At 47.5% G+C, this 24,376-nt stretch overlaps 10 protein-coding genes across 10 annotated transcripts; 2 read left to right on the top strand and 8 right to left on the bottom strand.

Annotated features, from left to right (window-relative positions):
• Nucleotides 1-390: 390 nt before the first annotated feature.
• On the bottom strand, nucleotides 391-2,742 carry gta1 (glutaminase GtaA; the record flags this gene model as incomplete). Its single annotated transcript, XM_057212211.1, has 6 exons — nucleotides 391-469; nucleotides 529-664; nucleotides 717-1,063; nucleotides 1,116-2,139; nucleotides 2,203-2,495; nucleotides 2,549-2,742. 6 exons carry the CDS (start codon nucleotides 2,740-2,742, stop codon nucleotides 391-393), a joined length of 2,073 nt encoding a protein of 690 aa, XP_057059074.1.
• A 2,679-nt stretch (nucleotides 2,743-5,421) lies between these two features.
• Nucleotides 5,422-8,055, bottom strand: anxc4 (annexin ANXC4; the record flags this gene model as incomplete). The annotated part of the gene is made up of 2 exons (XM_057212210.1): nucleotides 5,422-5,718; nucleotides 5,773-8,055. The coding sequence occupies 2 exons, from the start codon at nucleotides 8,053-8,055 to the stop codon at nucleotides 5,422-5,424; spliced, it is 2,580 nt and encodes an 859-aa protein (XP_057059073.1).
• Nucleotides 8,056-8,480: 425 nt separating this feature from the next.
• Nucleotides 8,481-10,136, bottom strand: aspE (septin; the record flags this gene model as incomplete). Its single annotated transcript, XM_057212209.1, has 2 exons — nucleotides 8,481-9,633; nucleotides 9,688-10,136. 2 exons carry the CDS (start codon nucleotides 10,134-10,136, stop codon nucleotides 8,481-8,483), a joined length of 1,602 nt encoding a protein of 533 aa, XP_057059072.1.
• Nucleotides 10,137-11,818: 1,682 nt separating this feature from the next.
• On the bottom strand, nucleotides 11,819-13,082 carry N7495_009557 (uncharacterized protein; the record flags this gene model as incomplete). Its single annotated transcript, XM_057212208.1, has 6 exons — nucleotides 11,819-11,888; nucleotides 11,918-12,199; nucleotides 12,253-12,414; nucleotides 12,466-12,522; nucleotides 12,574-12,904; nucleotides 12,959-13,082. 6 exons carry the CDS (start codon nucleotides 13,080-13,082, stop codon nucleotides 11,819-11,821), a joined length of 1,026 nt encoding a protein of 341 aa, XP_057059071.1.
• An 825-nt stretch (nucleotides 13,083-13,907) lies between these two features.
• On the bottom strand, nucleotides 13,908-14,698 carry N7495_009556 (DOPA 4,5-dioxygenase family protein; the record flags this gene model as incomplete). The annotated part of the gene is made up of 4 exons (XM_057212207.1): nucleotides 13,908-14,212; nucleotides 14,330-14,387; nucleotides 14,444-14,576; nucleotides 14,628-14,698. The coding sequence occupies 4 exons, from the start codon at nucleotides 14,696-14,698 to the stop codon at nucleotides 13,908-13,910; spliced, it is 567 nt and encodes a 188-aa protein (XP_057059070.1).
• A 763-nt stretch (nucleotides 14,699-15,461) lies between these two features.
• Nucleotides 15,462-16,704, bottom strand: N7495_009555 (uncharacterized protein; the record flags this gene model as incomplete). Its single annotated transcript, XM_057212206.1, has 2 exons — nucleotides 15,462-16,539; nucleotides 16,607-16,704. 2 exons carry the CDS (start codon nucleotides 16,702-16,704, stop codon nucleotides 15,462-15,464), a joined length of 1,176 nt encoding a protein of 391 aa, XP_057059069.1.
• A 284-nt stretch (nucleotides 16,705-16,988) lies between these two features.
• On the top strand, nucleotides 16,989-17,978 carry N7495_009554 (uncharacterized protein; the record flags this gene model as incomplete). Its single annotated transcript, XM_057212205.1, has 2 exons — nucleotides 16,989-17,484; nucleotides 17,548-17,978. The coding sequence occupies 2 exons, from the start codon at nucleotides 16,989-16,991 to the stop codon at nucleotides 17,976-17,978; spliced, it is 927 nt and encodes a 308-aa protein (XP_057059068.1).
• A 238-nt stretch (nucleotides 17,979-18,216) lies between these two features.
• N7495_009553 (40S ribosomal protein uS4) lies at nucleotides 18,217-19,115 on the bottom strand (the record flags this gene model as incomplete). Its single annotated transcript, XM_057212204.1, has 5 exons — nucleotides 18,217-18,628; nucleotides 18,730-18,828; nucleotides 18,908-18,926; nucleotides 19,003-19,040; nucleotides 19,108-19,115. 5 exons carry the CDS (start codon nucleotides 19,113-19,115, stop codon nucleotides 18,217-18,219), a joined length of 576 nt encoding a protein of 191 aa, XP_057059067.1.
• Nucleotides 19,116-19,370: 255 nt separating this feature from the next.
• On the top strand, nucleotides 19,371-20,140 carry N7495_009552 (60S ribosomal protein eL21; the record flags this gene model as incomplete). Its single annotated transcript, XM_057212203.1, has 4 exons — nucleotides 19,371-19,406; nucleotides 19,512-19,579; nucleotides 19,642-19,689; nucleotides 19,810-20,140. 4 exons carry the CDS (start codon nucleotides 19,371-19,373, stop codon nucleotides 20,138-20,140), a joined length of 483 nt encoding a protein of 160 aa, XP_057059066.1.
• Nucleotides 20,141-23,489: 3,349 nt separating this feature from the next.
• On the bottom strand, nucleotides 23,490-24,062 carry N7495_009551 (uncharacterized protein; the record flags this gene model as incomplete). Its single annotated transcript, XM_057212202.1, has 3 exons — nucleotides 23,490-23,710; nucleotides 23,765-23,981; nucleotides 24,036-24,062. 3 exons carry the CDS (start codon nucleotides 24,060-24,062, stop codon nucleotides 23,490-23,492), a joined length of 465 nt encoding a protein of 154 aa, XP_057059065.1.
• Between the last annotated feature and the right edge of the window lie 314 nt (nucleotides 24,063-24,376).

Here is a 24,376-nt window from a genome sequence, read left to right as displayed (position 1 = left end):
TAACGCCCACTTCTGACACCTATCATAGGTAACGCTTTACGCCCCTATGATATCTGTGTGGCCTTTGAAGTGGTTGTAAAGTCTGGTTTTCATTCTTAGTTTGTTATCTATTATATAGTAACAATTTGATCACATGACTGTTTTGTTCCATATTCCAACAGTACCATACCAGTTCTGTTTATAAAAGCCCGTAAGATCAAGAGAGCAAGGAGCACCTACACCTTACCTGGGTAACTACCAAGCGTTACGACCTTCAAGGCTTTGAGTCCACATACGCTGAGCAGAGCAGTCTGCATCTCTTCACAAGGACAACTAAATAGGCACTTTGTGGTTGGAAAGTAATGCGGTCAAGAATAATATATAATATAATATACAGTAGGGACAGCGGGCTTATGAAGAAACCAAGAGGGGAGCAAAAGAGCCGCCAATAACAGGTCGGGCGACAAAAGTGGGTCCGGAAGAGGGGTAGCTGGGAATGGTTAGCCATGATTGATCTATTCAGTGTGAGGTATAGAGGATGAAACTTACTCTCCAGTGATAGTATCGTATAAATCTGTCAAGGGACGGTTGGTAGGTGTCTCATTGACCCAAACTGCAAGGTCCGCGATAATCTCATTCCTGGTATCGGCTGACGCGATGGCTGCAGCAAATAGCTGCCAATCAGCTGTTGATAACATTAGTAAGAGTTTTTCATCGAGAAAGAAGGAAGATCTTACCCTTGGTGAGAGTGTGACGTGTGTCGAGAGGTACACCATACTTGTTCGCAATTGTCGGGTAGAACGTGCTCTGCATGGTGTAGACTGATTCTGGAACGAGGTTCAGCCCTAACTGTTTATCACAGTACAGGTTGTACAGAAGACCGTGGCTGCTGGCGTTGCCATAGCTGAGAGTTGTGTGCGGTGGGCTGGCAGCCTTGTTGATTGCGAGATCCTGCCACTCAGCAATGTACTGCGTGGCAATCTGAGAGTAGTTGGCGGCGTCGGCGTAGTGACCAGTCTCATTGGCAATGACGGCCATCGCCTGGATTCCAATCATACCCTTGAGGGCGAGGTTGGTTTGATTGCTAATTGCGTCTGTTAGTAGCCGCATCACAGCTTGGGAATGCTCAAACTCACGCTAGAGATCCTGCAAAGTCATCTGTAGAGATCTGGCTCGCTGGGTACAGGGCCTCATTCACAAGGTAACCGGTCCACTGGTTGAGTAATTTGTAGTGGTCAGACACGTAATCCCAATTATCAGCCTTCTGGGCATATGCCAAAGTCATGATGAGCATGTTTCCACACTCCTCTAAGGGCATCGCTTCGTCAGATCCATCCTTGTGGCCAGTTGCGTTGGGGTAGCTTGAGCCCATATCGTGCATAGAGTAAGTGTTGGGGTAACGGCCAGCCTCCTGGTTCTCGAAGAGCGGGTCCAACACCAGCTTCAACAACTCTGGGTTGGCGTACAAGAAAACTGGATAGGCCGGAAAGATAACGTCGACAGTGTTCAAGTTGCCATCGGATGAGATTTCTTTCAGGAACAGGTACTTCTCGTCCTCAGTTCCACACAGCTGGGTGGCACCGAATGCTTGTCGGGCTGACAGGGAGGTAAGCACCAAATAATCTTCACCGCCGGAGGTGATAGAGTCTGCGGCCACTTTGTTATCAAATGTAGTTGATAAATCGCTGGCAGTGCTATAGTCCTTGTGGAAGAAGGTAGCTGCAGCCACATCGGTATCAAAGTATGCCTTCCACAGAGATTGCACAGGGGCATAAGCCTCTTTGCCCTCGAACTGAATCGCCTCATCCTGAGTCAGGCCAAGTGAAAACAACGTGTTAACTGGGGAGCTGGTCACTTTTCCCAGGTTCTTTGAAAACCCAAAGACGGGCCACTCATTCGAGACGGCGCGGTAGTTAGTGTCAGCGGAGTTGGGAAGAGTGCCGTTAGACGAGAACTGGCCACGAACCACCGTATCTCTGCCGGATTGGTAGGTCGTTGAAGTAGAAGCGTCAGTGGTCCAGTACCAGTAGCCCCACTCAGCCTGTTGATTAATTTCTGAGAAGGCCAGCTGGGTTTGACGATACACCCTGTGGTATGCAACCCCATCGTTCGTACCATAATCCCATTGCGCAATTGCACTTCGGTCTCCCGTGACCCATTCTAAACAACGTTAATAACGAAATGCAACATTATAAATGTGTGGGCAATATCGTCAAAACTCACCTGCAGAGATATCCGCATAAACTTGGACATCGTGCTCAGCACCGTCCAGAGAAGCAACCTCAATGTCCAGATATGAAAAAACAAGAGATTGGCGCTTGAAATCATCTGGCGTAATGGGGGACAAGAAAGTAATGTTCAGGACCAACTTGTCCTCCACGTTCATGGTAAAAATGCTCTTAGTCGAGGTATACTCGAAATTAGTCTGGTTAACGGTAGTCGAGCCAGGCAAGCCCATCCAAGTGTAGGTCACACCGTCAACACGAACCAATCCACACCACCCAGTGACTTGGTTCCTGTTCAAATCATTAGTGGTAGTCCATATGTACGGGTATCAATATCAACTTACTGCCAGAAGGTAGGCCATTCACCAGCCAAGTACCCACCATTACCACCATCACTGCCAGCATTGAGCCAAGTGCTCAGGTACGGAGATCGAACCGCCAGAGGCAACGATGGCGGACGAGCAGGCTCAAAGGACGATATAGCCAGGACCGAAGTGGCCCAAGACGCGAGCAGCAGGCCAATATGCGACAACTGCATTATGGCGAATGGAGAAAAACTTGGGAAAGGATTGGACGGGATCAACGATCAACCAAAGAGTATGCGTGTGAATTATGTATGGCGAACAGAAGATAACAAAGGAGTGTGAGGTGGAATCAGCAAAGGAAAAAAAAAATAGTAAAAGCAATAATTAGTTCGGAGAAGGTCTCAGCTGTACAAGCAACTCGGAAGGACGCGTTGCAGGAGAAAAAAATAATATCAACTTGTTTACTGGCATGCCAGGGATATTTTTATAGTGGATTATTTGGAGAGAAGGGGGGTCTCACTGGCAAGGAGAGAAGTATAGGTCAGCCCGCATGCCAGAAACCAGAATGCTTCGACTCTAGAGTCCAGTGGGCACGAGTGAACGAGGCTTAGTGCAATGGAGACTGTAATTATTGAAAATAAAGCCATAAAAGGGTTCCGAGCACGAAGCCTGCTGATCGTCAGTCCCAAATTCAGATCTCATGCGGCCTGCATCGGCTGGACGGCAGACAGCAAGGAGACGGGAAAAACGGATGCGAGGGGATGGTTTCAAGGGAGAAATAGAGTCCGTTAATTCACCTGGATTACTCCGTTTGGAGATCTATCTCCGAATACCCTTGAACTAGTTGGAAGTATGACCGATCATCAACGTCTATGCGGGGGATCAACGGTGGAGTATAGTATGAAACTCAGTAAAACTAATGGGACTGTGAAGTCTGGGCAAAGACTAAATGAATGCAGATGACTTGAAAAGAGCAATGCAACAAATAGGGATGGAATAAACGAGTGCGCTATCTTCCAAGTGCAAGTTGGAAGAAATGAAGTTCCTCCAGGAAGGTTGTCTGTTGACTACATAGGGCAAGAGCGTGATACCATCATGCGCTCTATGCACTACAGGTCGCTATAGTTAGCATTTACTTGGTAGCATCTAAAGATCTAAAAGTCTCACTAATTAGTCCGATCAATGCGGGGAAATGACGATCAGCCGAGGAATTTAATTACAATAGGGGGTAGAAGTATAGCAAGCAAAAGAGTAGAGTCAGTAGATCTGTAGAGTCGTAAAACAGTAAAGAAGGAGCATTCTATGAAAACATGGCATTCAAAACCGGTCTTGGGGACCTGCAGATTCAACTCATGGCGTTCAGGAGTCAAATCGGAGAGGCTCCCCTTGCAGCTTATCCCTTTTAACGCGTCAGAACTTAGCTCGTGGAACCAGTTGACCTTTGACCGCCGTGAAACAGGCCCTGGAAACAGGTACCAGGTATCGAGTACTTGATGCATTCCGGTATTCAACGCTGTAGTATAAGTAGCTAGTACTTGGCCCGCACACCAACCTCCTTCTCTCGATAACGATTGTGATAGATCGAGTATCCAGTACATTACAATGGGAAAGACGACAAATCATCCATTGTAGATAAAGATCTGACTGTATATCCGTAAACAATTGCAATGTTGAATTTTGGAGCCCTTTCCAGACGGCACGATGTAACATCCGTAGATATTTCGGTCATGTTCTATACTTCGCACATGTACCAAGACACGGAGTATAAACTGTATACCAGGTAATAATTCCAATATACCAGGGACTACTTCAACGCAGAACACTGAACTCAAGCATGGTTGGATCCATGGAGACTTGAATATCGAGGTTCCAAGTTCCGAAAGTAACCTTGGAATCCAGCATACGAGCTGGAACCTTGGGAGCCTCACCGACATCTTCGAATACAAAAGCCAATTATTTTCCATATCCATCCCCAGAAAGTAGAGCCAGGCACATGAGATAGACTCAAGCCCTGGAATCCTTGACATTGCTTGACGGTCTGAGCCCAAGTCATAAAACACGGTTTGATCCGTGTCCTACCTAATCAATACTAGCCCTAAGCCCAAGCCAAGCCAAATCCAACCCTTTCAAACATATGCAAAAATGCCAGGTGCCTGGGTTCCCCTAGCTACCTAGCACATTATGCAGCATGCAAAGAGCCTTGGAACATGGCGTTTGATTATATTCACCCGAGTCTCGTGCCATCTGAGAAGAAAAAACAAAAGCGTAGAAGTGTGCATTGGTCATTTTTGAAATCCGATAGCTCCGATATTAGCCCGAGACAGCTGCCATGTCGGCTTACTACAACCAGATAACCTTACAAAGTACGTACTACAACCTAGTATCTACCTATCTCTAAATAGTCTATGTTTCCAAAGTCAGACTCGGTATCCCGCCCTGGTGTCACAAAACACATCCAACCTTCGGCACAATACCATGTTAAAAAAAAAAACTAGCGTTTCACATCTTTTAGCTGCGTTATTAACAGAAATCGCCTCTAGCAGCGGCAGTAGACAGTAATAGAGCAGGACTAGAAGCGGAAAGTGTCGAGGAGCTAAAAAGACTAAATTATGAGAATAGGCATATAGATATATATAAAAGGTTCATCGCGGCTTCGGATTCTCCTTCAAGAGGTCCACCGCGGAAAAGACCTGGACAGGAAGATCGAAAGAACAAGAAAAAAAAGAGAATAGACTAACTGATCTCTGAAAAGGCAAAAAGTCATGCTCAAGTCAAAAAATAAGCTGTAGTGATTCATTGATATATATCGGATCAAACGAAAAAAAAAAAAAAAAAAAAAAAAAAAAAAAAAAGAAAAACGAACGGAACAGAGCCGAACTAGAGACAAAGAAGTGCAGAAAAGAGATGAACAATCAAGGCCTCGAACTGTGAACGAGTTCAATACAAAATTCTCCCCATTCACTGCCGCCGCTCGTTGTTAGGACTTCTTCCGCGATCGCCTCCTCAATCAGATCGCCGTATCGACGTCGATACTCGCTCTTGACTAGTTCCATATGCCGCGGTTCCCAGTGCAGACGAACGAGGCGGGATATTAGCAGTTCAGAACGTTCACGGCCGGAACGCGATTCGCGAAGAGCTTGGTGGAGGAGGAGGGCGTCCCGCATGGGACGATTTATAGCGCCATTGAGGATATGAGCGAGTGTTTCTCCCTAGAGCGTAAATTAGTTTCTGTATTCAAAGAGCTAGTAGAATGAAGATCTTACTATTAGATTCCTTGATTTCGCTATCATCGCCCGCGCAAAATTCTGCCCGTATATACCCTCGTAGCTGCGAAGTACTTCGCGCAGGTGTGCGTCGCTCCGCACGACAATGATCTCGATCATGGCGGTTTCACCGCCTTCGCGAGCAACTAGCGCGCGGTGCAGATCAGATACATCCTGGCGGACGAGGCGAAGATCTATCGGATCACGATCACCCTGGCGACGCTCTTGCAGGGCGAGAAGGATCGCAGTGCGGAACTTGTCTGCGCGCAGCTCGGCTCTCATGCACCGCTCAAGACTGTTATCGTAGCGGGTATCGCGAAACGCAGCCTTGATCTCTCGGATTGCAGCATTGGAGCGGCCGGTTAGTGATTCAATAAGCAGTTCGCGGCGGGATGTTCCGACTTGGTAGTAGCAGTTAGCCCAGTATGCCTCTGATTCCCAGCGGCCGAGGGCAGTGGCATAGCAGACTTTGGCAAAGGAGGAACTGCCCAGTTTCAGACGGAGGTGTTTGGCGAGATTGACTCCTTTGCCGTGCATCTTGACGCGGTTTTTGTACTCATGCCGCAGGAGGAGGATTTCGTCGCTGCTTAGTGGGGGTAGGACGTGAATGAGAGTTTTGTTGTCGATGCTGCGGGCGTGGTTGAGGGCATTTTTCATCGCTTCGGCGTCGGCGTCTGCATCGTAGAATGAGACGCGTTTTCGTGAGGTTGTCGGTGATATTAGGACGAGGGAGTCGCCTGCTGCCAGAGACGAGCTTGAGTCGTGTCGGTCGTGGGTGCTTGGGCGACTGCGATGTTTATCTTCCTTTCGGTGGTTGTGATCACGATCTCCTCGGTCTCGTGACTTCTCCCTGATCTTTTCATTACTGCTCCGGTAGCGAGCTTCATTGTCACTCGATCTAGTTCGCATGTGCTTCTTTCGCCGTGTTTCTGAGTTGGAAGCTGCCCCATCCAGCTCTACGTCGGAGATTTCATCGTCTTTGATAGACGGAATGACAATGGGAGAAGGCATCGGCGACATTGACTGGTAAGTACCCTGATATGGCTCCAACAAGGGACTGGCAGGTGGATGATAGCCTGATTGCGGGGCCCCAGCAACAGCGAGGTTATTAGCCGACGACACAGACAGGCTATGTGGACGTCTCCCACCACCGGGGGTGATTTCCACAAATTGATGCTGGTTGGGCCGCGGTGGCAGCTGCGGCTGCAACGAAGAGTGTTTGTCTCCGAACTGGGGCTCCTCAGTATACCGAATGGGATAACTCGGCTGCTCAGGCATCTTCGCAAACTGCTCAGAATTTGCATGATCCGAAGTTTGAGAGAATTGTTCCTGCGCCGAAGCAGTATACGGCACCTTAGGCTGAGTCTTGGAAGTATAGCGAACCTTTGGATCAACCTGCGCATACTGATAACTATTCGGCTGAGCATAGGCGGAGTTCGAGGTGGCATAGCCTGGATCGCCCGTAGAAGGCACACGCTGATGAGACGGTACAGTTCCTCCATGCGCAGTCACCGGCGCGTAATGAGTCTGCTGGGTGCCTGAATACTGAGGCATGGGGAAAGTCGGAGCTGTAGGGCCAGAAGGGAAAGCACCCGGCATTCCAGGGCCAGAGGGACTCGGTTGAGCCTGTGAAGACGAAGACGGGGGCACGAAGCCTGGTCGTTCGCATTCGGGCACAGAAGCCCAATCGATCTGCGTGTCGGACTGGCGCGGAGTAGGCTGCGCGTGGGTGAATTGCGACGGCTGCGCATACTGGTATCTCCCCGGTTGGGCATAGCTAGGATGACTACCCGGACCATCGCCATAGGCGAGATGTTCATCGTCTGATGAATCGGGGGAAGAACGTCTTGAATTGCGGCCGCTAGTGGAGGACATGCGCTGATGCGAGCGGGTGTGTTCACGCGGCTGTACCACTCTCATGTGGTCGTCGTCTGAATGGTCATAGCGACCGTCGTATCGATCATCCGGTCGGCGCGATCTATCTCGACTGCGGTGCTCGTCTGGATTGGAGTGTCGAACGTCGTAGCGTGCAGGGCTGCGAGAGGCGCGGATCGAGTCCTCATGTCGTGTGCTCTCTTTGCGTTTGTATTGGGCCTCATCTTCTCTCACGTCATACTTTCGCGGCTGGGCGATTGCAATTGCAGGGGATTTGGAGCGTTGACGAGAGTGAGAACGTGAGTTTGTGGGGGAGTGTGGTCTGTTGTCTCGCGACCGGGAGTGCTCGCGGTGGCCTGGAGACTTGGATCGGGTGCGCGACCGTGGGTCATGGACTTGAAGCGACATTACGTTCCAAGAGCCGACACTCCAGATCATGAAATGTATATATTTATCATCCAAATTCAGAGCTGTAAGGAGAAGATGAAAGAGGGGAATTAGTCACCTGCAGCTCAGCTCGTATTTACAATACAACTTCAGCCGCTTCTTCGCTTCTTCGCTTCTACAGGACTCGTCTGACATGCAATATTATTGGTTAAAGGCTACTTTGTGGAAAGAATCCAGTTCAAAAGATGGAATTTCTGGAAAAAAAAAACATATCAAGTATCAAGCTGAAGTGAAAGTTGGGACTCGTTTTGGAGAATAGAAATGCAGGGAAGACAAATCGAGCAAGAAAATAGTCGGTGGAAAGTCAACCGCAGAAGCGAAGGGGGAAAGGGTATGAGAAAGCACTGGAGCAAAGCAGGAAGTAAAAGCAAAAACAGAAACTGTGTTTATCGTAAGCGACTCGGCCCCATACGACCACCGAAGCCGGAGGCTTGTTTGGCCGGAACGGGCTCTCCATTACGGTTGAGGCGGTTGGTTCTCCAACGCTCGTACCAGATCACACGACTAGCCTCGCGCAACTCCGATCGCCACTCTGTGAATACCGCATCCTTGAGACGCACAAAGTCGCAGTGCTCTGCGTCGTACGGGTCAGCAAAACCCCATGGGAATCGTCGTCCGACCGGTTCTTCACCCGATGCGAGGGAGTGTGGGTCCGGCGACAGGATGGAGAATGGCACGTTAGGGTTGCCAGGTCCTTCAGACACAGACAAAGTAGACTTGCGCGAGCTTTTGCTTTGAGGTGAGGTCGGAGTGGGCTTCTCTGATTCATCGCCGGTCGCGGGATCATTGGACTCAGAGGACTCAGTCTGCGGTAGTTCAATCACAGCCTCTACCTTCTCCTTCTCTTCCTCCTCCTCCTCCTCATCATCATCGGCGCTCTCAGACGAGGTGTACTCTTCTGGGTCCTCCAAAGTCAAAATGTCCAGTGGGTCGATGTTAGCTTTCTTCAGACTGTTCCAAACAGCCTTGCGCAGGTAGGCCATGTGGACAGAGGTGATGGTATCGGCCTTGCTGATGACCGGCACCACGGTGGTTTTGCCGAGAATGGTGCGAAGCACCTGCAGATCCAGGTTTTGGTCCAACACGCCCAGCACAGGGGTATCAGTGTCTTTGGGTGTGCCGTTGGCGAAGCGTTCAGCGGCAGAAATGTTCTGGTCCAGATCAACGGGGTCCAGCAGCAAAAATGTGCAGTGGATGTGAGTGTCGCGGGCGCCAGGGGAACGCACAACCTTCATCTCCTCAGCCAGTGTCTCCTCGAACTTGCTTTCCAAAAAGCCGGTCACGGCGCGCAGCTGTATGTCAACAATGCTGCGCTCCAATCCCGTGGAATCCCACAGCGTCAATCCTACGCGTTCTCCATCTATTTCAGTCTCCAGATACTGGGAGGTGAACCCCTCATAGACGGAGGTCTGGCGCTCAAGCTCTTCAAGTTCCTCCGGGGTCCGTGTGGGGTGTTTATGCGGGGGCATAGTCAACGACTTGCGGAGAAAGTTTAGGAATGTCGTTTTCCCGGAATTGCGCGCGCCGATCACCAACACACTAATCAAGTTAGGAGAGATACATATATCGCGTAAAATACATGGAAAAACTTACTTGTATGGGGTAGGGTCCTTGCGACGGCGCACTCGACGAGGGCTGTTGACGGTACTGATGGCACTGCTGGCGTAGCTGTAACGACCGCGATGGGTCATGCTCTCGTTACGGGCATAAGGATCAACAGGGCCGGAAGCAGCAACAGGACTTAAAGAGTCCTGAGGACGCAGTACGACCGGTTTCGCATTGTTCTCACCACCAAACGTATCGAGCTGTGGGGCCGAAGGGAGATCAGGGAGTCGCGGGGCGATTTTCGGCGCGTAAGATTCACGCTGGCGACGTAGTTCCTCCTCCATGGCTTGTGTTTTGTTCATCTTTCTGCGACTCAGAGAAGGTTTGCGTTCACCGACGGGTTCAGTTGATTTGGAGCGACGGAGGAAACCGAGTGAAGAACGACCAACAGGGGAAGTCGCATCGGGAGGTGCGCGCGATGTAGTGGAAGCAGCCATTTTGAAAGAAAATGGAGAAAATGGAAAATGAAATTTGTTATGGTACTTTCTAATATTCAATCTGAAACAAGGTGAATCAGTAATTATTCCTAGTATTGTTTCTTTTCGGACATCTCACTTACTATTGGAGAGAACTGGAGTACGAGAATCGCAGTGGCACAGTCTCAGGAGTTGGATAATACTCGCAGCCAGTGTGAGTTGTCGTCACTACTAGAGGACGTAAAGGGCAGAAGGAGTGAGTTGAAGTGGAATTTAATCAAATCAAATCAATCGAGATCTGAGATGAAGTCAAACTCCTTGAATTGAGAATTGAAAAATGGCCTGCTCAAGTCCGACTTGGGAGCATGAGAATAGGAAAGGAGAGGATGGAAGGGAAGAAAACAACCAAAATTCAAGAATTGCGGAGAGACGGCTTCTTATGTGGAAGTGAAAGTACGGGTACACTTTTCTACTTTCTAAGTCGACCTCAAGTCTAGATACTTGACTTGAGTACGATCAGACGGCATTCAGGAGTTCTACAATTATACATATTACGGTCATTGAATTGAATTGAATTAATGGAGTTGAATTGAAATGAACTTTCTGAACAATGCTCAATGTGTACCTGAACTAAATAACGACATCCAGAGTTTCAAGGATTCAGGGGTAATGGTGCGTTAGTCCAGAAATATTGAGACTCACCCCACTTGGGCACTGTTAGTGGATTACTTGGCGAGTATTGTTTTCTGATATTGGAATAATACCATGGATATACCCTCCAGTGGTAGGTATGAAGTATACCTACTATGCAATGTAAATATCCTCTATAAATGTACTATGAAGTAGATCAAGCACGAGTTGGCCCCTGAGTCTATATCTGGCACGTGCACATTAAACTCCACTGACATTTGCGAAGTAGATGTGTTTCAGCTTTACCAGTGATCTATCATATGAATAACTGATGGACTGATATCTACAGTTCTCCAGATTGTATATTTCTGTCATGGTGGTGGATGTTCTGTCAACTATTTAGTCCTCAGCCCAGAATGATTACATCACGCTTATACTTTTGTAAATAATGTGAGCAAAGAAACGAGGGGCTGTTTGTACTGTTTGCAGGATCCACAATTGGCGTCATCCCTCGATGGATCCTGTTTATATCACGTGACCAATGTATTCTGCCATCTCATACCGCTTTATAAGTAAACAACAGCTGTGGAATACGTTGACTGACTTCAGGATTTCTCCCATTACTAATCATTACCATAGATCTCAGCTCTTTAGACTTCCTTTATTGTCCATTATCTACATTGATTATTGTCGCACAGTCTCACTCATCTTATCCCAGTTCCAACTAGTGTTTCTAAAGTGGAGCTACTCAGCTAGTACATGGTGCAACCACTTGAAACTAGAAGAATTAGCGACTTGATTGATACGATCCCAGCCTGCCACGTTTTGTCTTCTGGCTATATGAAGGAGATGGTATGCAGATTTCAGGATAAGACTTCCTAGGTAAGATCCCGGGTCTGATTGGATTAAATTCTAAATTCTAAAATCTAAATCTAGATCCTAGCTTTTTCAATTCTCTTATTCTTGTTTCTTACTTTTGGCGCAATCTAAACCTTTGTTTTTTATATTATTAGCGGACGACTATTTCACGTGGAGGCTGTCCAATTCTCAAGTCATATATGTAAGCTATTTATTCAATTCAATCCACCACCACTTGAGTCGCCTGCGAAGTCACATTCATCGCCCAGCTGCGGAATGGAAGAACTAAGCAAGGTTCAGATGGACAAACATACTTGCGATTCAGATCCTTAAACTGGGGACCGTCAGGTCCAGCCATGTACCGAGCTTGACCGAAGATCGTAGGCTCATTAGGCGGTTTATCATCGCCCCACCGTCCATTGAAGTACAGCCATGAGACCGGAAATTCTCCAGGACCAGATGTGAACGTTGCGGTCGACGGATCATAGACATAGCTGTAGGCGTTTAGAGTTGGATCCCATAATTTACCTCGGTCAGTATAATCTACGAGGAAACCAGTGGGTAGATTGACGCCTGGAATCGTGTGGTCGTGTGATCTGTCCTTGTTAGCTTGACCATGACACTTTCAATTCATGAGGGGAAATTTTACCCGGCTATCGCATAGTTGGCGTGTGTTCCGTTTCCGGAGTATGCGTAGGGTCGCTTGCCCTCCTTCTCGAGGGCGTGGTAAGCAAATGCTTGGCCGCTGGAGTGCTGGCTGAACCATACAGCTTGTGGAGAGCCCTTTGAGAAACGGATCATGTTGTGCTCCCTGTCTGGAATTAGCCCTTCATTCATTATAACTCATGAAAAGGTGATTCACCAGTCACCGATATGGTCACCAAACTCCAATCCAAGAACCTTGTCGCCTTTATTGTACCTGGATCGAAATTAGAAGTGCCAGAATGATATAGAGAGAGCGTGGACATACGCATAGAAATAGAAGTAGAACGCATCAACTGCCTCTTTACCGTGGTCCACCACAATAATTGCGCATGCAGTCCCATTCCCTGTACGGCCATCCTCGTCTGGGGTGATACCATGAAACCAGGTTGGCTCGGGCTTAGCAGCAATGCCTTCGCGTGAAGTCAAATACACACTCGTATTTCCCAGATCGTTCAGTCTGTTTAAATTACTCAGATTTAGTGGTGACGGTGCCTCAGCAAGTACAGTCCAGTTTTTCTGGGGAGTTGTCTTGTCTAGCTGTATTTGTAGGTCGCTTGGTTTGTATGGATCCTGACTATGGAGCCACACCAATGGTGCTACCACTTGTCAGTCAATATCTATGGAGTGGAGGAACATCCAATGGTAATCACCATAGTCGTAAACGTATTGTGGGATAGTGGCGTCTCTGGCCTTGATTGGCGTGACAGACAGAACTATAGGTAGAGATGCCAGCTGGACCAGTGCCACATGCAGCAGGTGCAAAAGCAAACGCATGGCAGTAACTGAAGATGTTCAGTATAGCTTAATAACAATAATTTTAGGTAGATTAAGACGAAGACTCTTTCTCACGCGGCTCTAGTGGAATGTTTCTAGAGTATAACACGGCTTCTGGCAGCCTTAGAAGAAGGCTAGTTTCCCAAATATAAAATGAAACCTCATGAACGCACCTGCTCAGCTGAGTGACAGAGTGACCATCGGAGTGAAGAGGACGATCGAGTTACTGTAGACACGAGTCACATTGATTGGTTCTCAATCTAGTTCATGCACCATAGCAAGTATGCTGTAGATCGTGGCTCTCCGAGCTGAACAATAATCGCAGCTACGTACAGATCTAACTCGGCTCATGAGAGGGATGGGTGCTATCAAAGGGATTTTACTGGAATGTGGCAATAAATTGAATAAATTATCCTCGAGTTTACCTTGTCCTGATGTCTTTATGGCTCGCACACGTTGGAAGTTAAGTATTCATGCACGGGAATTTGGCTCCTGACCAAGCCTGACTTGGTCACTTGATGTTGCAATATTTGAACCTTCCCTTAAATGCAATTTATCTGTACAATCATATGTACCTAGGTATTTAGAAAAATCCTGAGATCCCCATTTTTCACAAAATGTTGCTTTGACCTAGGTACTTCGGGTACGTTCAGTGAAGTTGATTTACATCAAAGTCCAATAAAAACTGGTATTTCTTCCACATGGGTACGAAGTATTGAACGCCCAGTCCCATCACAATACCTAACCGGCCCCTTTCGTAGATTGGTAATTATGCACTAGCGATGCAATGTTATACATTTAACAGCATTGGTATTAATACAGCAACTACTCCTGTTTCTTCGCCAACTTGGCCTCCTCCTCCGCCTTCTCCTGCTCCTTCCTCAACTTAAAGAGAGTCAAATCCAACGGAATGCGTTCACCCAACCAAGTCGCGCGCTGAGTATGATCTCGCTCCTCATCATCATCAATAGTGTTAGGGTGTACAAGGGCACTAAGAGGACCTCGGTTGATAACCAGCCAAGGAATGAATGCGCCAAATTGGGCAGGTGTGAAGAGATTCACTTCAAACATGGCGACTGGGTGCGGGCCAACGGGTCTGTCGAAAAATCTATATATCCGTAGTTCGGGGACTATACGTATAGTTAGCAAGTGATATCATATTCCGGGGGAGTCGGGAGTGAGGGGTGATGGAGTTGATAGTATATGGTCCAGATGACCTCGGGGGAAAAGAAAGAAGAAAAAATTACATTCTCGCCGGATTCGTTCCCAGAGTGCTCTTGCATGAGCCACTTGGTCTGGATTGGTCTGCATCCGGTTAGATAATCAGATGCCTTGTACATGTTTAGCGGTTCGGTGCTCACTTGGAAATGGTAGATGTGGATGTCAAATCCCCCGCGCCGACCTTTGCTTAGAGGGTCTGGGAATTCTTCGTATGCTTTACTCAGGATACCGTGCTGAGGGTTCTTCAGCGACTTTCCATCTTCGTTTCTCTCGCTATGGTCTTGTTAGTCTTACGCCGCGGTCACCTGGCGACGTGATACTCACTCAGACAGTGGCTCGAGGTTCCCATACCCCGCTAATGGCGATGGGTACTTGAATGCGAATTGATCAGTCATTGTGAAAAGATCTGCTCTGAAATAGTCAACCTTTAAAACCTAGAAATGGTCAAAAATTGAGAACGGTTGAATAATGTGCTGATTAGAGTTATATATTAGATACCTAGGTAGGATAGGTGTAATGGCCCGGGATAGATCTTATCAATCAGATGCCGAGAAGTGAAATAATATTACAAAATGCCTACCAGGATTTGAACAATATGATTTTAAATGATGACTGATAGCGCTAACATCGCACCATGTAACATAATTGGCAGTTGAGCTCCTCCAGATTCCGCACTATGACAAATATGCGGAACTCATCTCTAAAATTGGCAGTATCCTTCACCGCCCGGTGTATATATACTATATTAGCCTGACTAGCCAGGCAACGACTCGAACGCCCAGACAAACAGCAACATCTTCATTTTGGTCTGTTTACAAAAGAAATTGGTAGCTTCTCTTTGACGTGATTTTCTACTATGACTCGGGCTGTTAAGGGGGACGAATTAGCGGTACTCTTTATTAGAACAGTGTTCTTGTGCATAGTCATTGTTGCTTTCCAAAGTTGTTCAAGAACCGGCCTTAAAACTCTGTAAACTGATGCTAACAGTCCTGAAGCACAATATTACTTATCTAGACCCTTTCAATGGTACCTAACTAGCGATTTTTGAACCGATTGAGCTTTGAATCTTTATATGACAGAGGTACCTATTTAGACTTGGCAAAAGCCTAATTAAAAACTTGGTATCAAACATAACCAAGAAGAAGTCGCTTGGAAAGGTCAAGACCAAGCAGCGCGAACATTGATGTGACCATCAGTATCCACGAACTTCCCACGATCCCATTCGCGATCCTCACCCTTTTTCGACCACCGAACATCATTCGGGCCACGTTCACCAACGGGCACTTTAGAAGCGACGGCATTGCCCTTCCATCGCTCAATAACGTTTTCATTAATCCCAGCTGCTCGTAGTCTCTCTTCACCTTTCTGCTTCCACCGGGATCGATCTCTTATTGCCTCCAGGGACATGTCCCAATCGTCCTCCGCAGTCATGAGGCCTGCAACAGGGCGACGGGAGTATTTCTGAGTGGTGGATACTTCTTCGTCGTCGCGCTGTATATCTTGCGTAGGGTCGTAGTCTAGAGCAAAATGGGCGTCCATGGTACTTGAGTGGGATTTATAGACACCTCGGCCTCGAGACCGGATGGGTTCTTGGTCTTTCCGTGGTGGCAGAGGTCCGACAATATCCTCTAAAGGATCGGACTCATCTCCTGAGTCTCGTGAGTGTCGCGTGCTACTCGGAGGTGGTGATTTGTGTTCGCGTCGTGAAGAGCGACTTTTATGATCGTCCTCGGCGTTGGAACAGCGCTCTATATGCTTTTTATGCGGATTTGTCGATTCGGATCGACGGTGATGGTGCTCACTGCGGTGGCGTCTGGAGCTGCGGTGACTGTGTGGAGATCTACTACGAGACCTCGAGTGCGAACGATCTCGATCTCGACGATCTGACCTAGATTTCTCACTCCGACGTTCTCGGCGGTGCTCTGAACGGTCCCGGCGCTCTTCCTTCGCTTTATCATCATGAATATCCCTCCGCCGGTGTCTTCGAGAACGCTCTCTCTCCGGTGTCGAAGCGCGACTCAAACGCCCATGTCGATCTTCGCGATATTTCCTGTGTTCTTTCTCCCGAGTACTCATCTCGTGTTTTCTGGAAAGGCCCGAGGGTTCTTTTAAATCACGCATCCTTTCCTTTGATTCTCTCTCTTCTTTGCGTTTCAGCGCTGTATTATGATTATTGGTCTCCTTGATAAGGTGACGCAGGAATCGGGTATTGGGTTTTGGAGCGTTGCCTTTGGGTCTGGTGATTGAGTCGGTCAGATCCATAGTCAAGGTGAGTATTGGAGCTGTAGGAAATTGAGACCTACCTGCGAGATGTGTATGCACTCAAGCCTTCCTTTGCGTATTTGTCGTTGTCATCGCGCGCCTCGTTGGCGAGAAGCTGCGCGACATAGTCATCATCCATAATGGATGTATATACGTGGGCGCAATAGAGATAAAGAGTGAATAAAAACAGATGAAGAGTACTTTTAATTGGGAATCAAAAAGCAAATTAGAAGGATACTGTAAGAAGCAGAAGTATGGCCTGTCCAGTTAATGTGAGTTGAGGGCCAAAATGTGGCGACTCACCGCCCAATTATCTTATCTGTTTACAATGGATGCGGCAACCGCGATCGACAAATTTCCTTCGCCTGGAAACCACTCATATACTTTTCAGACAGAGATAGAGAATTATAATTTCCTCTAAAAATGTCGACTGACATAGTCAATGCGCGTGATGTGCTCAAACAACTCCAAGAACAGGGAGATCTAAAGTCCCACCTCGCGATCATTCGCATCTCAGAACCTATTTCAGCCTTTGGCGAATCCAAGACATCACCGTCGAAGCGAAGATCAGACGTATCCATCTCGGCTCTCAGCGACCCAACACCAGCCTCTCTCGAGGCGGATCTCACACATTACAAGGTTTGCCCGCGACGCGCAGGCCCAGCCCACAGTATGAACGTGCTTCTAATGTCTATACAGGAACTCTTTTCCAAACTTCGATTTTCCTATCTCGAGCAAGTTACTAAAGAGAAATTTTTACGCGCAATTGTGGGCGACCCGCCTTTAGTCGTCGGACATACGGAGAATGTCGAGTTAGAAACGCAGTTGGCTTTGGTGAAGGCAGAATTAAAGTCACAGAAGGAAGAGGCCCGCCTCTTGATTGAGGAAATGGAGAAGATCGGGCGAGAGTTGGCAAGTCGTGAGTTATCTTTATGATTTATAGGCTATGCTCGTCAAACGAAATAACCAATTGGATTGGCAGGTTACCAGAATGTTCAAATCCATGAGGAGCAGCTATTGACACTTCCTGACTCTATCGAAAACCTCGAGTCTACTATCGCCAGTCTCCGTGCGAAACAGGTCGCTAATATGGACTCGTCTGATCCTCGCTCATCTCAGAATCTCCCGCTCCCTGCGACTACTGCATTACTAGCTGAACGGGAAGCTGAATTAGCTGCGCTCAATCGGCAGATTGCTGCTGTGCAGAATTCATTGCCGCGGAAGACGAGACAGCTTGAGGCGATTGAGCGGGAGTGTACAGTATTGGAGCGTAGACAGGCAGAGGCAATTTCACAGGCACGGGAAGCGCAACGGAAGAAGCAGCAGGGTGAAAGTGATGGCCTCGAGGAGATGGGCCGGTGGTATAGAGGGGCCGAGGAGACGTTGAAAGAAATGGTGGGGTCGGGTGTTTAAAGCCCAGATGAACGACTAAGTTACGATTTAATGTGGGGGACTGGCGCTTAATTATCTACTATTTATATGGAGTATGGAGCATATACCCACAATGAAAGGTTCATGAGAAAATTCAATGAAAATTTACAAGGGATATCATTACATGGAGCACGTTGGAGATTCAGGATTCCGAATTAAGCCAAGTTGATGGTTATTTTTGATTCCGGACTCTCGTCAATTTTTTGTTGGAGAGGCTAATTTACTCCTCATCCTCCTCCTCGGCATCACCGTCACCGCCGGCAGCGGCAGCAGCCTTCTTGCGGCGAACACGACCGGGGCGACCACCACCGAAGGGAGAGGTCAGGGCGAAGTCGATGTGCTTCTGGGAGTCGAGGCGGACCATGTAGGAGGGCACGTTGACGATCTGCTTGCCAACACGGATGTGGCGCTGCTTGATCAGGACACGGGCGTGGTGGATGGACTTGGCAAGACCGAGCTTGTAGACACAGGTCTGGAGACGACGCTCAAGGAAATCCTCGACCTTGAGAGCAAGAACGTAATCGAGCTTCATACGGGCCTCATCGAGCACACCAATACGGACCAGACGGCGGATAAGGGCGTTACCCTCGAACAGGCGCTTGGGGTCCTTCTCATCGAGAGTGAGCAGCTCACTATAGAAATGTTAGTTCAGGGTCTAGCCCAGAAATTGACATGAAGCCACACGGTCGCACCGAGACCCCAGTCGCATTTCAAGAATTGTTCCTCCACATACCGAGCAGCACGACGAATCTTAGACAGAGTAAGCTGGACACGCCAGACCTCACGCTTGTTGCGGAGACCGTACTCGCCGACAACCTTGAGTTCCGAGTCACTATGAAAATAAGATTAGACATTGGAACACACGACATGAGCAGAAGCACGCTTCTGTTCAGTGGCCGGAGAGTACTAACAGACGGGCCGACTCGAAGGCTGCAAACAAGTTAGTATATTGATCACGCGATGAATTTTTCTCGTCTTCTTCAATTTCGATAGAGGTGGGACTTACGACGACGGGGGACCTTGTAGGTCTTGGTGCAGACACGGCTGTATAGCGAAAAAATACCAATTAGAAATGCAATGCGAAAGCGCAAGCTGATCGGACAATACTCACGGAGCCATTGTTGCTGGGTGTCGAAGATTGTCGTGAAGCGCACTTAGGGAAGGAAATCACAAATTGACCATGGTTCTTTTCTGGGATGGAGAGTCGCTTAATCGAAAAGGCGCTAGTACCTAATGTGGTTAGTGATCATGTGTTGGGGCATAACCCTATTACCTAAGCCGATTATTCCACCACACCGAATCTGCACTTCACTTCGACGAAGGCCAGCCCGTTGCGACGACTTACCAACCAGCACCAACCACACAACCGCCGACATGCCTCACTCGTACGGTTTGCGCGCCGGCACTCGGGTACGTTCGATCTACACCCTTACTCGGCTTTAATTTCTATCGACAAATTGCCGCCAGAGATAGAGATTGGGAAATATGGAGACAGCATACTAATTGGATGAACAGTATGCCTTCAGCCGTAGCTTCAAGGAGCACGGTATGATCCGTCTGTCTACCTACATGAAGACTTACCGGTACGATCGATCAACCCCGAATTACGAAATCTACGAAATTGGAATCTAACGAAATGAAATAGGGTTGGTGATATCGTCGATGTCAAGGTCAACGGTGCCGTCCAGAAGGGGTCAGTACAATCCGATTGAAAATTTCCACACTCCACCGCCCGAACGCGCTCAGCGCTCAACATTTCGATACCGATTGCACACATTTTGAGATGGAACATGAATAACTGAGACCTCAATAGTATGCCCCACAAGGTTTACCACGGTAAGACCGGTGTCGTCTACAATGTCACCAAGTCCTCCGTCGGTGTCCTGCTCTACAAGAAGGTCAACAACCGTTACCTCGAGAAGCGCATCAGCGTCCGCATTGAGCACGTCCAGCACTCCCGCTCCCGCGAGGAGTTCATCAACCGTGTCAAGGAGAACGCCCTCAAGAAGAAGGAGGCCAAGGAGAAGGGTATCCACGTCCACCTGAAGCGCCAGGCCGTTACCCCCCGCACTAGCCACCTCGTCTCCCAGGAGGGCAACGCCCCCGAGACTGTTGTGCCCATCGCCTACGACACCCACATCTAAGGGAATCGCTCGAAAATGGGACTTGGTTCGGCGCGCGTTCATATTATTCCCCTGAATGAATCAAAAATCAAAAATTTCCCGTCTCCCTTTTTTTAATGGTCGATACGAATGCTACGTTTTAAGATCTGTATCTGTATTCCAGGTAGATCAGCACCTGGCAGTTAGGCAGATCTGGCAGTCCACGGGTCGAAGACTGGCCCAGGATATCTGAGCAGGGTCTATAGATGTATGTATTTTGTAAATTGGAACCTAGGTATCCATGGAAGTCAACGACCTTTATATCTTGCGTCGAGCTTCGAAGAAATCTGAACTTCATACCTAGGTACACCTAGTCACCTAATTTCAACCCGTATCTGCCCTCAGAGCTACTTGTGTACGTCTAATATACTCCACAATTCCGAGTTTCGAGCCATCATCACCTGTGCATGGTCCCCGGGCATGTAAGATTGAAACCTTGGGATCTTCCTAGCTTAATACGGCCCAGCCCTGGAAGTGTGGAACGAAGTATAGCATATGGAATACCTAGGCCTAGATATATTGCTCAGCGGTTCTCGGCTCGTATATATAACGCTGCAAGCGGGATGTTATTCCGGGGGCGGCTTCTCGGCATCAAGATTACAAGCAAGCTTTCTCCGGGCCGGAAGGGCTAGGTAGATATATATTTTTCCAGGGTTGGACCTCAGCCCTGGAGAAACTATCCACCTGGGCGTAGGGAGAACAGACCTGGATGTGAGTATCATTCCAACGTTGATATTTGAGATGCAGTTACCATGAATATGAACTAGGTATTTTCAAGGTCAAGTACAGATGGATAAAGGACATATGAGGTAAGTATTTATTTCACATCCGACGAGATGATCCTATGGATGGATGTCACAGGACTACAAAGGTAATTTTATGCACAAGTAAAAGAAAAAACACAATTCTATCAGATTTAGGATTGCATAATGGGTATAGCTGTTGCGTTGGATCCCCCGCCAGTGTTGAGTGATGTTCGCAGCCCTGGAGCTTATTCATACACAAAAAAAGGCGAGTGAGCATCGGCGATGAATAATCTTGGAATAGTTGATACAGACAAAGCTTTCATCGGAAACCTGGGTTTCCACGGAAATTTACTACCCATGATGTCTTCATCTCTAACCTTGGAAACTTATTTTTTTTCCTTGGAAGCTCCGGTTGCCTCCTTGCCTAAACATACATTATCCCATCAGCAAGGAACTGGGGCTAGATATGTACATAGGAGACTTAGTGAACTTGCTGAGTGCCAAGGTGAGTTGCTCATGTCAACCTTGGATCTTCCTTGGGAGTCGGGTTTCAGGTACTTGTCAAATGATCTACAGGAGATTTATGCAAGGCCGTTACATGACTATGTCATGAGTTGAATTGAGGCAACTATGCTCACGTCATGCGCTCCTTGTATCGTAGATGCTTTGTTGTGTATGGAAAGAAGGACTAAGAAAACTACGAGGCCTTGTCATGAAAAGTGATATCATCCATGTATGTCAACCCATAATATTGAGAGCCTACATAATTCACTCTAGGTCGATATGATATTGAGTATGGAATAGTTGAATGGTGTCATCCATGGTAGATTATGCATCCCAACCTTGTCACCTAGGAGATACCTGGTAGTCAGGTGCTACTATCGATGAGAATAGAACTCGGGAGGCTTCAATTACCAAAGAATTGTCCAATAAGCAAACTATATGTTGAGGCCTTTTTTGCTGTCTGTGATCTACCATCAATTAATCAATTAGTCTTGGCTCAGAACAACCTTGGAAACCGACCCACGGCTGTGGAATCGGATTCAGCAGACCTGATTTCAAATCAGCCCAGGAGGAGATGATGCAATGCTTCTTCGAAAGCGAATGAAAGATGGCACCTTGCCATGTGATGTTATCAAAGTACGTAATTCAGGGGCTAGTCGAAGTGCATAGCTTAAGAAGCAAAGTGATTTGTAGGAAGTCTTGGCCCCGAACAAGACCGAGAACTTAAAATGAAAACATTGACCAATAACCAACCTAGTAAGCTTGAAAATCGACATGTTATTAATTACCCGTGGACATTGATCACTGTGATGTGTAAACTCCAGAGTGTAACCACTCAACCGGAATCCGTCACAAACACCAAAAAGCACAAAAGTGGGTCGATCAAGCTGGAGAATCGTAAACCCCGATATAGCATGGTTCAACACGAGTTTGTGCAAACCAGGGATCAGGATCTATGGATTTGACATTAGCGTCAGAAACCAGGGGAATAGTTCGACTGGAATCACACATCACTTTGGATTCTTGGTACTGATAGATGGCTTTTCGAAGACTGAGAAAAGTAAACATGAATTCCAATGAATTGAAGGGATCTTCGAAGGTTCCGATTCTCTCACCTGTAATTTCCAAATATCCGCCATCCCTCTCCTTTGCGACCATCCAATAAAACCCGCACCGGATTTCCAGCACTAGAATATTAGTTGTGTTGCACAACAGAACATATATTTACAGGCGATCTGTGATCTCCAAAAGCTCAGGTCTTGGCTATGATCGGCACGGGTCGGGACAACCCGTGGAGTCGGTAGTTGGGATTTAGGGTTACAATCATCTAGTAGTTCTTCGTGCGCACACATATCATATGCACGCTAGGCTAAAGACTAAGAGAAAAATCGGAAGTGAGCAAGTTAATCCATGGTCTATTCCCCTGTGATAGACAGTCAATAGTGCGTATTGAGTCTATGATTTGCGCAGGGGCCCGGTCCAGATGGAACATGAAGGTTCAAGGCTAATCAATGTGTCTGCCAAGGTATATCCAGCTAAGGTTGTACCCGCCTTGGAGGATGAAACCTTAGATCTTAGTGTTTAGTACTATTAGACTTGGGCGCAGACTAATTTTTTTTTCTCTTCTGATTTCAAATCCAGCTCTCAGCCCTGGAGTTCAGCCGCCCATGGACCTGCGCAGATCCCAGACCCACGTCGATTGATACTACCTGGGTAAGTAACTTACTGAACCACCCGTTTCAATATGCCCATCTAGATAGGTAGTTTGGAGAGAATTCAATGTCTGGGTTTGTACATAGTAATAATATTCATGTGGATAACAGATTGAGGGAAATCTCCCTCGTATATACAAAATTCAAAAAGCCGACTCAACATTCAATCACAAAAACCTCCTGCGCTAAAACATCGCTTCTGGAAAAGATCAAACAAGAAATCCCCCGCTCGTTGAGGTCCGACGATCAAAAAGACAAGAAATGAACAGCAAAGAAAAGAGAACTCAGAAAGACTGCTCGCATGCGGAAATAAAACGAAAGTGAAAGAAAAGATAATGAGTGTCTCGTTTAAAGTATTCAGAAAACACTTTAGAATAATAGGTCATGCAAGCCCCGAGAGGTGGTAGGTCGTGCAGTAGTAGGTCGCGCCATATTAGACCATGCTGTAGAAGGTCGTGCAGTGGAAGGTCTGGCTGTATCAGGCCGCGCAGTATCAGGACGCGATCTCAATCGACGACCAGGAGATTTCAAATCGTCCCGGCTGAGCAGTCGGCGGAGTCTGGAGACAAAGCGACGGTATGGTGGTTGGCCTGGATTGAATGTTAGTATCTGAGTATCTTTGAAGAAAGAAGAGTAATACTTACAGCTGTCTGCCGGAGATGGAGATGAAGGAGAGGGCTGGTTGGAGTTTGTGGTATAAGCGGCAACAAAGTAGCCTGTATCACGGTAGCCATCAAAGTTGTAAGTGCTGTTCCGAGGCTGCATGTTTGCAACATGTGGGTAGAGAGTTGCCAAAGGATTGAGGAGCTGGCTGTCTGGTGGTGGTGGCGAGCGACGACTCTCAAGACTCTCACGGGAACTCTATAGATATTCATTAGATCGAGGACATGGCACTCTCAACACAAAACAACTTACGTAGAGTTCATAGTTGTTCAGATACATTCGGTGAGGCATAGTGATGGTTGGGGAGATGTATTATTTGGCGGGGATTTAGAGATGGAAGTCGTGATAAGAGACAGGACTGTCTTGTCTGATCGTCGGTGCAGTTGAAATGATGAGACAAGGCCGTATTTAAACAGCTGGAAGATTTAAGTAGATCAGGTCCGAATTTGAGTGGAGTCAATCTCAAACAACGAACGTCAAGATAATTTGAATTAAAAATAAAAATAATATTTACCGACGTAATCGAACCCAGCCAAGGGGAAGGAAATACCATTGGTGGAGCTGACTAGATCGATCGGATAGACCGAGTTATG

The sequence above is a fragment of the Penicillium taxi genome (genome assembly GCF_028828555.1).
Source record: "Penicillium taxi strain IBT 34144 chromosome Unknown utg000006l_segment0_segment0, whole genome shotgun sequence".
NCBI classification, from domain to species: domain Eukaryota; kingdom Fungi; phylum Ascomycota; class Eurotiomycetes; order Eurotiales; family Aspergillaceae; genus Penicillium; species Penicillium taxi.
Note: the sequence above shows the minus strand (reverse complement) of the source record. Positions and strands in the feature narration are given on the sequence as shown.